The sequence below is a fragment of the Nesoenas mayeri genome (genome assembly GCF_963082525.1).
Source record: "Nesoenas mayeri genome assembly, chromosome: 2".
In the NCBI taxonomy this organism is placed as follows: Eukaryota; Metazoa; Chordata; class Aves; order Columbiformes; family Columbidae; genus Nesoenas; species Nesoenas mayeri.
This window is the reverse complement of record NC_137543.1, coordinates 94,503,191-94,516,468: the sequence shown is the minus strand read 5'-3', so window position 1 is coordinate 94,516,468 and position 13,278 is coordinate 94,503,191. Positions and strand designations below refer to the sequence as shown.

Genomic DNA, 13,278 nt, shown 5'->3' with positions numbered 1-13,278 from the left:
GAATATAAGCAGTAATGGGAATGTTGTATTAAAATTTGAGTAAGAGTTTAGAATTCTTCTAGGGCCCAGTTTTCCTGTGTTCCTCCCTTAGGTGTAACTTGCCAGTCAGTGGCTGAAATCCTTACCCTACATTCAGTTTTGGACAAGGGTTTGGCTGATTTTTTTTTTTTAGAAGTCTGGATAATCAGAAAGTGTATCTATCAAAATACCTCATCATTTTGAGGGTTACTGTTGTTTTACACTAATAATTTACGCTTTGGCGTCTTAAACGTACTGCGTTACTGACGTGCATCACTGAAATAAAAATGTCTAAGCAATAACTGATCATAAGCAGGCCTGAATAAAGCAGCCTTTTGAGTGAAGCTGCTTAGCTGAACCAGAACTTTACTGAAGTGTTCTTTCAAATAATTACACTGTTGACTTAAGCGTTGAATTAGAAGTTAGGCAGGGCAATCAGCCTGTCAGAAGCTAAAGCTGCCAGAACTCACTCAAGTCCCTTCTAGGGTGAGTCTTCCCTATTTACAACTTTGGTATGAATTCAAAAATTTTTGTTCTAGTTATTCTAGGAGTGATCTAGAAACTAGGATACAAGATAGGGGGAGGAAGGGAAAAAGCAACAGCCTTGGCTGAAACTTTGCTCCCACTTCAGATAAGGGAAAGTATTTCTTAGCCTGTGGAAAAATACTACCCCTTATACAGCAGGTTAAAAAAAAAATCATAATTCAGGAACAGAGAACACATCCATGGAAATATGTATATATTATGCTGCTGTAAATGCTAGGTTTTAGTTTTATGCAAATTGCATTAAAAACGCACCTTTTTTTTTTTGTAGGATGAGTTATTTGGCAGGTGATAGAGCTAAGGGGAAAAAAAGTGAAATTTGTGGCACTGTTCAGATTTAGACATCTGGAAATCACTATTGTGTATAATCTTTCCACAGCTAGAGTGGCAGGATGTGCCTGAATAGGAGTTTCCATGTGTCATTTTAAAGTCTAGTTGCTGAGTGTGTTGTATTTATGGAAATAGTGGAAGTTTTCACATGTAGAGCTCCAATCACAAAACCAGAAGTTGGCCTTTGTCCTCCTGTCAAGTCTAATTTGTGGTGAAAAAAAAGGATCTCATTTCATAATACTGGCACGTGTAGGTGTACAAGGGCCAAGCAGCACCGGGGCGAAGGGCAGCAGTGTGAGCAAAATACCCTGGCAACACCTCTGAAGCCAAAGCTTATGCAGTTGTGCACGTCTTTTCACTTCTAGCTGTAGCAAGCACAGATCTCAAACATACACTGAATGCTGTGGCTAAGCAAAAGTTAAGATTCAGTCTCCAGCCAAACAAAAAGCATTTCCTCTCATTTTACTAGAATGTCTGTTCTCTAAGAAGCTCCTCTAACTGGAACGGAAGTGGAAAAATCCCCAAATCACTCGTTTGTAGGGTGGTGTGTTTTGTTTTGCTTTTTTTAAATACCTCTAACAAAAATTAGCTGCAGCCATTGCAGCCAAACAGTTGACACACTGAGATAGCTCCAAGCTTAAGTCTACAGTAAAACTCTCCTTCCTAACAAGGAACCTCTAACTAATTTAAGATCCTCTAAAATCAGCATCGGTGTCACTGGCAAAAAGCAGAGGTTGGAGAAAGCATGTGACATTGCTCAGGTTCATTGGATCATCTTATATGGTCGCACCCTTCACGGAGAATTTAAAAAGCCAAATTGTATTTCATAGTTTTTATTGATGGCATTTATCCCATGGTTTAACATGTTAATTATACTGTAATAAACATGGCTTTAATATTAAACTTTTCCTTATTATCCAAAGTCACCACAGTCCATTTCAGTAAATATAAAAATATATACTTAATACTTTGTACAATACTGGTTTTTGGTCCAAACAAAAATGGATCAGAAAAGCCAATAAACTTACTTTAAGAATTCCCAATTTTAAAGATTTTCTAAATGGATTTAGGCAACTTTGAATAATGGGATTTACATAAAATCTGAGACGATACTAAACAAAAATGGCCGTAACACACAAAATTAAAATTTCAATTTCACAGATTTGTTATGCCAAAAGTACAGAGAAACAAAATTGTATTTACACATGTTTCATAATAAAATAACAAAGGCGAGACAGGTGATAAAGGGCTGTAAGAATGAAAATATAGAAATAGCGTATAATTATTAAATGAAGAACTACAGATCTAACAAGTCCTTAGCATGGATCATCCTTAAATCAGTCTTCCTCTATCAGAAAATTTTAGTGCACGATACACCCAAACTCACTCACTTCACACATACACCAGCACAAACTCAGCATAGAAATCATTCGGTATCAACATTCTCTACTCTATACAGCATCCCTCGCTGATATAATTACAATTTCGAGGCGTCAGTAAACGCAGATGAGTGCACATAGTGGTGCAGATGAAGAGGTATTGTACAAGCCATTCACTGCGCAGGCTCTACTCATGGCTACAGCCAGACCATGCCGAGTCAGTGAGAGGAGGAACTTGCTGGAGTTCTAAAATAGTTTTGCTTGAGAACGGCCCTGTTGCCAACGTTATTCATTACCAAAAAAAAGACCTAACTGGGGAGAGGGCAGGGAAGGAAAGGGCAGCAGAGTTTTATATTCCTTTAGGCAGATCTGACTTGAGCTAACCCAGCATGAGGTACGATCCCGACAACTGAACAATGCAGGGTAGCAGCTGCTTCGAAAGTTGCTTTACCAATCAGGCGGTTATTTTCTACGTCTAACTGCAGTCTTTATCTTCCGACCAGAAACCGAAGATCCAGAGGCAGAGAAAATATTTTTCCCATTAGTCCTATCAAAAGAAATTAGTAGTTCAGAGTTTAGGACAGTGTAGCTGAAAATTCAGTAGCAGCACTGAGCAGATACTCCAGAACAACCGTTTCATAGTCTTGCCTCACTAGTTACCAGCTGGCAACAAATGGCATATGATGAACAGGAGGAAGAGAGTTCCAGAAACCAAAAGAATTAAATCTCTCTTATTCAGAAGGGAAGCAGCAGCATAATGGCTAGATATGGATTTTATCTTTCGAGAACAAGACCATTTCACATCCGTTGATGTGTGGTATTTCTGACAACTAGGCTCCTTTCCAGATACCGCTGCTTAGTTAGCCAGTCAGGTTAATACACAGAAGGACGCCAAATTTAGCGTCAAACTCCAAGGTTCATCTGAACACCTCATGATTTAACAGCAGCAGAGGCGGAACACCGTCCACTGATACTACCCGAAGCTCAAGTGAAATTCTGATACAGTCTCTTACCCCACTGTAAATCCTGGAGGCTGGCTGAAGGGAAATCCTGAAGAGCCAGAAGGCTGTGCCGGTGCTGCAGGTGCAGGATGACTTGCACCAAAAGTAAATACTGCAGGGTTATTTTGAAAGTTACTTCCAAACTGGAATACAGGACCTGGGAAGATGGGGTGGAAGCAAAAGGGATTAAGAAAGCTGAAACGTGATGTCATCCTTTCCAGCAAAATCCTCATGTTCTTCCCATTGTCTTGAATGAATTTTTTTCACAGGTCACTCAAGACAACAAAGCTGGCACCATAAGTTCCACATTACAACAGGAACAGTACATAGAAAAATTCACTTCAGTAGAGAATCATAAAGGGATTCTTAGTATAATACTGCTGGCACGCTGATAACGAATTGTTTGCTAACTTCTGTACCACCACTAAGTTTATACCTGTGCATACAGAAGTTTATCAGTGAAGTCTTAAATTATAGTATTGAATCATGTAGATTTGTATGTAAGTAAACTTTCTTGTGTTCACTCAGTTGACCTGGGGACTTGATTTCATTTAATGTGCTAACACAGCACCTCATCTTAAAAAAAAAAAAATAAACCCTATCATCATAGTAACGGATAAGCAACACAGACAACACAGGGAGATTTTTCTCTTTTGACTGCTGCCTGATTAGTGCAACACTGAGTAACGTGGTGTGCCAACTAATCTACTGATTGGTACAAAAATATCAGGTACTTTTAATGGAGGCTAAACTTCTGGAGTTTAAACTTCTAAGATGAAGAGGACACCTCTCCCTTTAGGTATTTGATGTGATGGTATCAAATATGTACGTTCTGGCAGTGTGTTTCTTTTTTAATAATTACTAGTGTGGAACAGGTCTTTCTTATGCTTAAATAATAAGGATCCTTCCCTGCTCCCTTCCCCCAGTACTCATTAGTAAAAAAAAGTTTACGTAAGCCTTAAACCCATAAATGCTTAAAAAGAATTCTGACCACATTATTACACAGCAAAGCCCCCAATCCAAATAAATTACTAAAGCCTGTTAATGAAGTCGGATAACTAAGAACTACTCTAACAAGTCCAAAAATAAGCTTCTCCCATTCTAGTTTGTACAGTCTTACCAGTGAATACTCCATGGGTTTCAACACTTCATCTCTAGATCTCTCAAGAAAACAAACCCCAGGATTTAGTGGTAGGGTTGCAACCCTGGTGTGTGCCAAGCCTCTTGTGGAGGAGGCTTACTGTGAGGCTGGCAGACCTCTGCCACATCCTCCACAGTCAGGAGTGAGACATGAATACTTTAACCCCGCAGCCATTATTTTTATGGAGGGTAATTCTTAAACATGTATGCAAGGCCGAAGGTCTTCTTTCTCCATGTAACTGAAGGTGCACTTCACGAAGAAGTCAAACAAAAACATAATCTGTGAGACCAAAAGGGAAGAGGTTGGTTGGCACTCACCAGCGCTGGGGGCACCGGAGCCAAAACCCGGCTGTTGGGTCGCTTGCTGTCCAAACAGTGAGGGCTGAGTGCTGCTTGTCACCGAGCCGAAGGCAGGAGGAGCAGGCTGAGCACCGGCTGAAAACAACGGCGTCGACAGTGATCCAAAACTTGGAGCGCTAGGCTGGCTGGACCCTTGGCTCTGGCCAAATGCTGGTGCCTGACTGGCGCCAAATGCCGGGCCGGCAGCCGGTGCTGAAGGCCCAGAGCCAAACACAAACGAAGAGGATGACCCTTGGGGAACAGAAGAGAAATGTCAAGATATGCAGAATTTCTGCCCCCCACAAGGATGAATCCAGAAACAAAGGCTCTAAAAACTCATCTTTCCCAAGTCTGGTAGCTGAATACTCCCATCTTAATTTCAAACTAATTGTGTGATTATATAAAGCAAATATTATACCAAACACAACAGGAATTGCACCTTTTCTTGTAAGTAACACAAGAAACGCCAAGTTTATGAGAGTCAGACAAAATTAAATATCAGATACATCAGTTGTCTAGACTCATATTACTATGTTAACATTCATGTTCTAGAAACAGATTCCCACAAATAACACATTTTAATTTGTATTTACTAAAATCTGTTTATATCATGCACAGAATATTCATTCAAATTGTATTTTTCAAACATGCAAAATACAGCTCCTGATTTACTAGGAGGACATGAATCTTCCTTGTCAGCGAGTGCACCCCTCTCTGCCCAAGTGTTTACCATTATCAACTTCTGGAGGCCTAATCATGCTTGCAGTGATCTCTCTGTACTGAAAAACTCTGTTTAGCAGAGTTATTTCTCTGTGTAACATCAACAAGCAAGCAGCTTGTTTGTTTAGCTGCTTCGGTTCTGCACAGCCAGCAGAAATAGTGAAACGAAAATACGTGACTGAACAGTGACTCTGGACACACACAGTAGATGTGCTACGCAAAAGGGGACATTTTAAACAGCAGTATTAATACAATTTAAGCCATCTTCATGCAACAGAAAATATCCTCCATTGCACCGTAACTTGGAATGGCTGACTGCTGCTTTTCTTTACAAGAACAGAACAGATAACTGGTAAGAGTTAATCCACACTTCCGCATTAAAAAAAATAAATCCTTTTGAGAAGATGTTTGAAATATGGCGTCGCCTACTAACAAAATGACACTGAAAATTACTGATTTGTAAGGCTAAACTGATCTGCTGGTGGTTGTAATTCAGGACTGTTTTCTCTCTCTGATACACAAAAACAGTGTGCAAATTTAATTTCTGTGAATGACAAGGCTAAGCGATCACATCAAACTAGATGAAGTCTCTTCCTCACTGGTTCAATTTTATTTCCAACATACTGTGAGGCTAGCAGGGGAAACATGCTTTGGCAGATTTAGTATTGTACTGCTAAATTCATGCAGTGAGGTAGTGAACATAAAATGTGAGGAAACTTTATAGATTATTATCACTGCCTTCTTGAAACTGCTAGAAAATTAACAAACACTGGCCATAATGCTTATTAGAAACCAATCCTAAAGCAGCAGCAATTGCATGTAAGGTACTGTCTTCCTATATACTTGTTAAGGAAGGATTTTGCAAATCTTGACATTATTTACAACACTTGGGAGTTTTAGGTATGGGAGAGAAAAGGCAAGAAAGTTGTAATTCATTGACTTGTAACTGTAGGCACTGGACTGACAGTGAGGAGAGGAACTATCATTCTTAGAAGAAAAAGTTCCTATTTGAACTGAAATCCAGTAAAGGGTTGTCTTTTGCATAAAACAACACCGCTGCCCGTTCATAGCTAAACTGTATTTCCCAGACTATGAAAAACTGAGCCCAAATTTATGCTGTTGGATATAAATACTCAATATTTTTCTCTACTTCCATGCATTTGGCCTACACATTCTCCAAAGTAAAATATTAATGAAACAGTATGATCCACTATGTAATGGCAAAAACGAGAAGAGCATCTATTTAAAATGTACCTGTTGAACTTGATGTGGTTGTGGCTCCAAAGTTAAAGCCTGAATTTGCTGTATTGGTACTGCTGGCTCCCAAACCAAAGAGAAATGACCCCGTGCCGGTGCTGGAAGATGTTGTTGCTGGTTTGTTTTCTTGAGAGAAGCCAAATGACTGGGATGCTGCAGAGTCTGCAGAATTGCCAAAAACAGAGCTGCTCACAGTGTTGCTGGGTTGTCCAAACACGAAGGGAGCGGGAACAGGCTGAGGATTTGAGGAAGAGATGGCGCTGCCAAACACACTGCTGCTGTTGGCTGAAGTGGTGGGTACGACCGTGCTGGAGGAACTTGAGCTCAAGAAGCTGAAGGATGGCTTTGCTACTCCTTGATCTGAAAGGAAGAGCAGTACATCAACCACAACGGAAACGCCAAACAAAGCACAGCAAGTAGACTCCTGTTTCAATCACCGTACAAAGAGCAGTCCTGAATGACACCTCTGCTACTATGCCAGCTACTGTCACTTATGTAAGATCCAGATTTACTGTGCTGATTGCTCCCATCTACAATTAAAGGAATGGAAGAATTGTGAAGAATGAGGACACCATTGCAGTCTATTTAGGCCTCAGTGCTTATAAGCACTAAGCACTGGCTGTCATTTCCTGAACCAGTCTTAACCGGTACTTCTGAACTTTGAACAGAAATGTTTCAGATGTTCTTAGAACAACATCAATCACCTCTAAGTTTTATGGCTTTGCTCAAGGGCAGTATTGAAAAACACAGCAATAGAGGTGCATTTGTAACTTGTTCAAAAATACAGCCCGGTGCATACAGCTGTAACTCACGCAAAGCTTACCATCCTCCTAACTCTTCCAAGCCTGAGGTCATTGTACTTTAAGCACCTGCAAGACCCGCTTTTAGGAGCAGAGAACAACCCTCCATTAAGACCATTTTTATAAAGTAACGAGTGCAGTTTTACAAGCTTAGAATAGAGCTGTCTCTAAAGTCGTTCTTCAGCTTTCCCTAAGCTGCTGGTCTAATTCTCATTATTGATTTGTGATCTTTTTTCAGATTTCCTACTATCTTTTTTCCAGCAGTTATGACCCCTTTTCATCTATGCAATTTTTAAGGGACTATACCATTCTTCAGAACACTTGTTAAGATTTCCTTTTTGCACAAGGTGCTTCATCAAATTGCTGTTACTCAACCAAACTCCAGAACTTTACCTGGCAGGTAAAAACAAAACAAACCCAACCTCAACACCCCCTATCCATCCACCCACCCACCCATCTCCCCTCCCCAAAGCCCACAATCCTCCAAAAACCTGCCTGTTCTGTAGCAGTTCAACCTAAGAATACTGATTAAACCCAGTATAAACCTATGTATTGCTTTTATTCAGGGTTACTTACTGCTGTCCTTTTCCGTATCACTTCAGAAGTTAGGAACTAATTCCGTTCTCTAAACCACAGTTGCTATGTCATACAAATGGAATTCAACAGCTACAATTTTTCCGCACAGTGATCACCACAGAAGAACTCCAGAGTTTCAAGAAATTAAAGGAATACAGAACTGTGTAATTAATATCTGTGAAGTGATTTTTATCCCTTTGTAGCAGTGGAGAAACAGTGGGCCACCCAGCAGCACAGCTGCAAGTACATGGGAATAAGACAGTCCCTCTCTCATCCACTTTCACTGTGGAAAACAGTGCCAGTGTGAGGCCTCTATACTGCTCCATACTACAGCTGTGCTGCTACCACCGAGACAATACAACTTCTCCACTCATACAAGAAGCGATACAGGTTCCTTAAGGTGTGGCAGTTTTCTTGTATAAACCTAGTGTTAAAACTCACTGAAATCATAGAATGTCCTGAGTTGGAAGGGGCCCACAAGCATCATGGAGTCCAACTCCTGTCCCTGCACAGGACAACCCCACAGGTCACACCATGTGTCTGAGGGCTTTGTCCACTCTCTTCTTGCACACTGTCAGGCTTGGGGCCATGACACCTCCCTGGGGAGCCTGTTCCAGTGCTCCACCACCCTCTGGGGGAAGAACCTTTTCTCATTAATAATATACAACCTAAATCTCCCCAGAGGTAAAAAGGACTCGGTACGTATTGTCTACACACCAACAATCAAAACTGAAGACAGGCTGCAGGCAGCAATTAAACCTTTTCTAAAGCTCTAATGCAGCAATAGATCAAATCCCACAGAATTTGTCCAATGTGGCTTCAAAAGTATTATTTGATGGACACGAGCTGACAAGCGAAGACGAGAGATGTTTCATTTACCTGAATTACTGGTTTGTGTCCCAAATGCAAAGGTCGGCTTTGCCTGCTCACTTTCCTTCTCCGACGGTTTAGCGAAACTAAAATTGAAAATAGGTTTTGCTGTGCTCTCCTCTTTGGTATGCTCAGCCATCCCAGCTGAGAAGATCGGTTGTGCCTTTAGCTCTTCATTGTCGGCTTTCTTTCTAAATGCTAATGGAGCAGCAGAAGTGACAGAGTCCTGCTTCTCTTCTGTCCTTCCCAAAACAAACTGTGAGGCAGGTGCAGCCTCCACAATGCCAAAAGAGAAGCCTGCCTTTGTTGAAAGGGGTTCATCCTTTTTTTCATCTGACTTCTTAAATGCAAGAGCGGGCGATGCTACCTCCTTTTCTGCCACAGTTCCGAAAGTGAAGCCACCGACTCCGGTTTTATTCTCATTGACAGCTATGGAAGAAGAAGTAGAACTCGTGCCAAAACCAAAGCTTCCCAAAACTGGTTCCTCTTTCTTTTCCTGCTGTCCCAGGCTCGCTGTCCCAAACTGAAATGTTGAAGGAGCCTGACTGCTTGTAGATGGAAGTCCAAAGGTAAAACTGTTACTTTTACCTTCTTTTTTACTGTCTTCTGATTTAGAGTCTGAGGAGGAAACTCCAAATTTGAAGTCCGCTGAACTAGTAGGAAACTTAAATCCCCCAGTGTTGGAGGATGCAGATTCAGATGCAATGCCGAACTTGAAGCTCCCGTGATCTCCAAATTTAAAATTTCCTGTGCTACCTAATGTATGAGAAGATTCAGAGGAGGATGACTGGACACCAAATGCAAAGGTTGGCATGGTGGCATTAGTGGACACAGCAGCAGTACCAAAACCTGCAGAAACAAGCAATAATGTTAAGTTAGTACTATATGGTGTAATACATGCAGGCTTTAGCTACATGGCTGGGATTCTAGTCCTGAGTTTCTCACAGTCAAAACTGTTTAAAACAAACAAAAAAACCAACCAACCAAATAAGAAAATTCTAAACTTCCTCTCTATATACACCTTTTTGCAATAGTATTCTTCTGTCCACCACCTGCCTTTGAAAAGTATGCTGCTAACTTGAAAGTCTAAACTCCAAATGAACAACACATAAGGCTTGTAAAGAACAACTATGATACCAATGCTAGCTCTTCTCTAAAAAGCATAATCTTTTTCTGGGCACAGGGTATGTAAACAGAGGCATGTTACCTTTCCTAAAGGAAAACTGAACAATTTTGCCATACCTCAAAGGAAAGGGGAAAGGGAAGGGAAGAAGACTAGAGAATGCACACCCTTGCTTTTCCCATTAAGTATTACCTTTGAGCTCTGCTTTGGTGCCTGGCTTTGCACTTTCACAGGCTACACATTTTGTGGCTTCTGCTTTGTTTTGGACCAAGCAGACCTCACAATCCCAGCTTCCTTCGGGCTTCTTGAATTTGTCTAAATCCAGGAATCCTCCAGAAGGAGCAGAAAACGCAGAAACACTGCTACTGGTCACAGGCACTGAACTCCCTGAGAAATAAGCAAGGTAGTTAATCATCCATCTGAAATGATAAAGTGAACATGAACTTTCTAAGAAACTCTTAAATTCTCACTAAATTACAAAGCGGACAGGTGCAACAGTAAAACAACATCAAACTACAAGTCATACTCAATCTGAGAATATAAACAATATTCATCTTTATATATGATTTGAAGGGCAAATTGAATGAATGACATTTAAACAGCAACTGCAGTTCATACAATACAGCAACATAGCCTATTTCAGATGTAAATGAAAGGTGGTGTATTCAACTAAAACTACTAAAATAATTTCTGGTGGCACAAGTAACTTAGTCAAAGTTAGCACCACACAGATTAATGATCACTGTCAAGTGATGCAAGGCTGGAATTTATCAGAATGACTCATCACCAAATCCCAAAGACAGACATGTTCAAAACTACACTGTGATAAAAACAAAACAAAACACCACCAACAACAAAAAACCACAGCAGAGAGGAACTCAGTTTCCAAACCCACAACTCTGTGTTCAGTACACAAGCTACACTGTCTTAAACAGCAGCAGAAACTTCTACAAAGAGGCCCAAAAGACAACTGCCTTCTGATTTTTCGCCCCTGTAGAGGAAGAGATGTCATTGATGCTGCACCCCAACAGAAAACTCCAGATTGCCTAAGCGTGCAGACTGAAGTGGAGATCCAGAAGGCACAAGGGCACCACAGAATTGTCATGTTCACCTACAGTTCTAAACCACTGAGGGTGGCTTTTGAAGGAGAGGCAGAAGATAATGTCTCAAATTCAAAACAAAGACAGGAACACGTCTTCTCTTCCGCAGCACATCTAGAGAATTTTTATCCTCTCATTTTACTTGCCTTACTCTTCCCCTTCACAGATGTAACATAACTGTGCAATTCTCTGCACTATGATGGTCATGGCAAACTCCTCACATTTCCAAAACTCCCCCTCGCAATGGCTGGAGTCTCAGATAAATGTGCCAGCTGATCACTCTAAGGCTGAAAGTCCATGAGAATAACCTCCCTCTGAAATGTATCATCTTATCTGAAGAAATTCCACTCTTACTGTAGAGCGTGATTCCAAAAGCACAATCTAGCCCATCTTAGATATTTTTTTCCCCATGATACATTTGCGAAGGTGGTTTTTGACATAATAGTATAATGACAGTTAGTGCTAAAATAATTATTTGTGCTTTAAAAACAATAACACTCACCACACTCAGAATGGGAAACAACTCAGCTCTGCACTGAAGAAGGCACCCACTTCCCCAAGGTCTGGAAGGACCTTGACCTTCCAGAACAAGGTCACCCATGCTCTGGAAGTCTACCCCTGGTCTTCACAGTCATAGCTGAACATACAGGTTTGTTTTAGCTTAAGATGACTAGTTAAAGATGACACTGTCTTGAAATCTAGCTTCACACCTCTGCTCAACAGCACACAGTGCTGAGTGGAGACATTTTCGGCCATGTTCTCCAAATACTGTTTCTACTTACATTTTGAAACAGAAAAAACATAGTAATTTTTAACTCTTCGCATTTTTCCACGACGAAAATGAGTAAATTGGTTTTAAGTTGATTAAGGCATCCAGTTTAGTCATGTTTCCTCACCACCTGCAAAGCAGGGCTTCAATGCCACTCTGCACTAATTCATTTCACTATCAGTTTAATTCATGTGACAGGCTTGAATCTGGGCTGAGACCTTAGAAGTGCCTGTAACCATTCCTGCAGACAGGCACTAATCCATCCTGTCTGGCATACAGCGACGCTGCTGAAAGTATTTTTTATATGTAATGTATTTTATTCTGTAAAGAATGCACAGAGGCTTAGATTGAAACAACAGAAAGGAGGAGAACATACCTGGTTTCTCAGACTGACAAGCTACACACTTGCTATCTTCTGCCTTATTTAATAAAAGGCACACCGAACAGTCCCAAGAGCCTTTTGGCTTCTTAAATTTGTCTCCAAACCCCAGAGTGACTGTTGTGTCGGTGCTGCTGGAAGAGGATGTCACTGTCACCGAGTTTTCTGTGACCACTGGCAATGTCAGAGCAGGCGTTACTCCTGTTCCAGGCTTTGGTGTCTCACATGCTATGCATTTTGTAGCTTCAGGTTTGTTCTGGACCAGACAGGTATCACAGTCCCATGTGTTGGGTGCTGGTTTGAATTTGTCATCAAAGCCCAATGTTCCTGCTGCAGGGACCGCTGCCTTAGAGGTGACACATGGACTTGAGCTTATCGTCTGCTTCGTACTCTCGACTGTTGACACTTTAGCAGCTTGACATGTTACACATTTGTCATCTGTGGTTTCGTTTTGCAGACACGGGTCACGTGTGTCAGACTGCCAAAACGAGGACGCTTGTTTAGAGGTGTCTTTACCTGCAGAAAAACTACTTATTGCAGGTCTTGTATAGACCTCTGTGCTTGTAACAGGCTGTGCAGGCGTAGGGGAGTGTGTTTTCACAGACGTAAAGCCTAGAAAAAAAAATAAACAGGAAAAGATCTCACTGATAAAGCAGTACCCTCACCACATGTAAGTTACTTATAATACTAGATGGCACAAACTTAAACCAAGTGCCAAAGGTTACAACTATAGATTCCAACTAACTGCAAGAGGAAGTCCCTGGAAATCTTATCTAAGGGGATGAAATTTCATATGCTGCACTGGGACACAACAGAACATTTATTTAAAGCTTGATTTAACTCTTCATTTCCAAGGAAGTTTTAGATACAAATCTTCACTGGTAAATACAAGTGTGAACAAACAGTACTGAAAGCTGACTGTCACAGACTAGAA

The 13,278-nt window shown here is 41.0% G+C and overlaps 1 protein-coding gene across 4 annotated transcripts in view; it reads right to left on the bottom strand.

Moving 5' to 3' along the window:
* Positions 1-504: 504 nt before the first annotated feature.
* NUP153 (nucleoporin 153) overlaps positions 505-13,278 on the bottom strand; it is a 46,433-nt gene continuing 33,659 nt past the window's right edge. For all 4 annotated transcript variants that reach the window (XM_080338928.1, XM_080338930.1, XM_080338931.1 and 1 more), the window contains exons 16-22: positions 12,342-12,956; positions 10,289-10,483; positions 8,983-9,822; positions 6,725-7,087; positions 4,730-5,002; positions 3,284-3,428; positions 505-2,817 (exon numbers count right to left, since the gene is read on the bottom strand). In XM_080338928.1, coding sequence (XP_080195054.1) covers positions 2,733-2,817; positions 3,284-3,428; positions 4,730-5,002; positions 6,725-7,087; positions 8,983-9,822; positions 10,289-10,483; positions 12,342-12,956 — 2,516 coding nt within the window. In that variant the 3' untranslated portion in view covers positions 505-2,732. The remainder of the gene's footprint in view (positions 2,818-3,283; positions 3,429-4,729; positions 5,003-6,724; positions 7,088-8,982; positions 9,823-10,288; positions 10,484-12,341; positions 12,957-13,278) is intronic.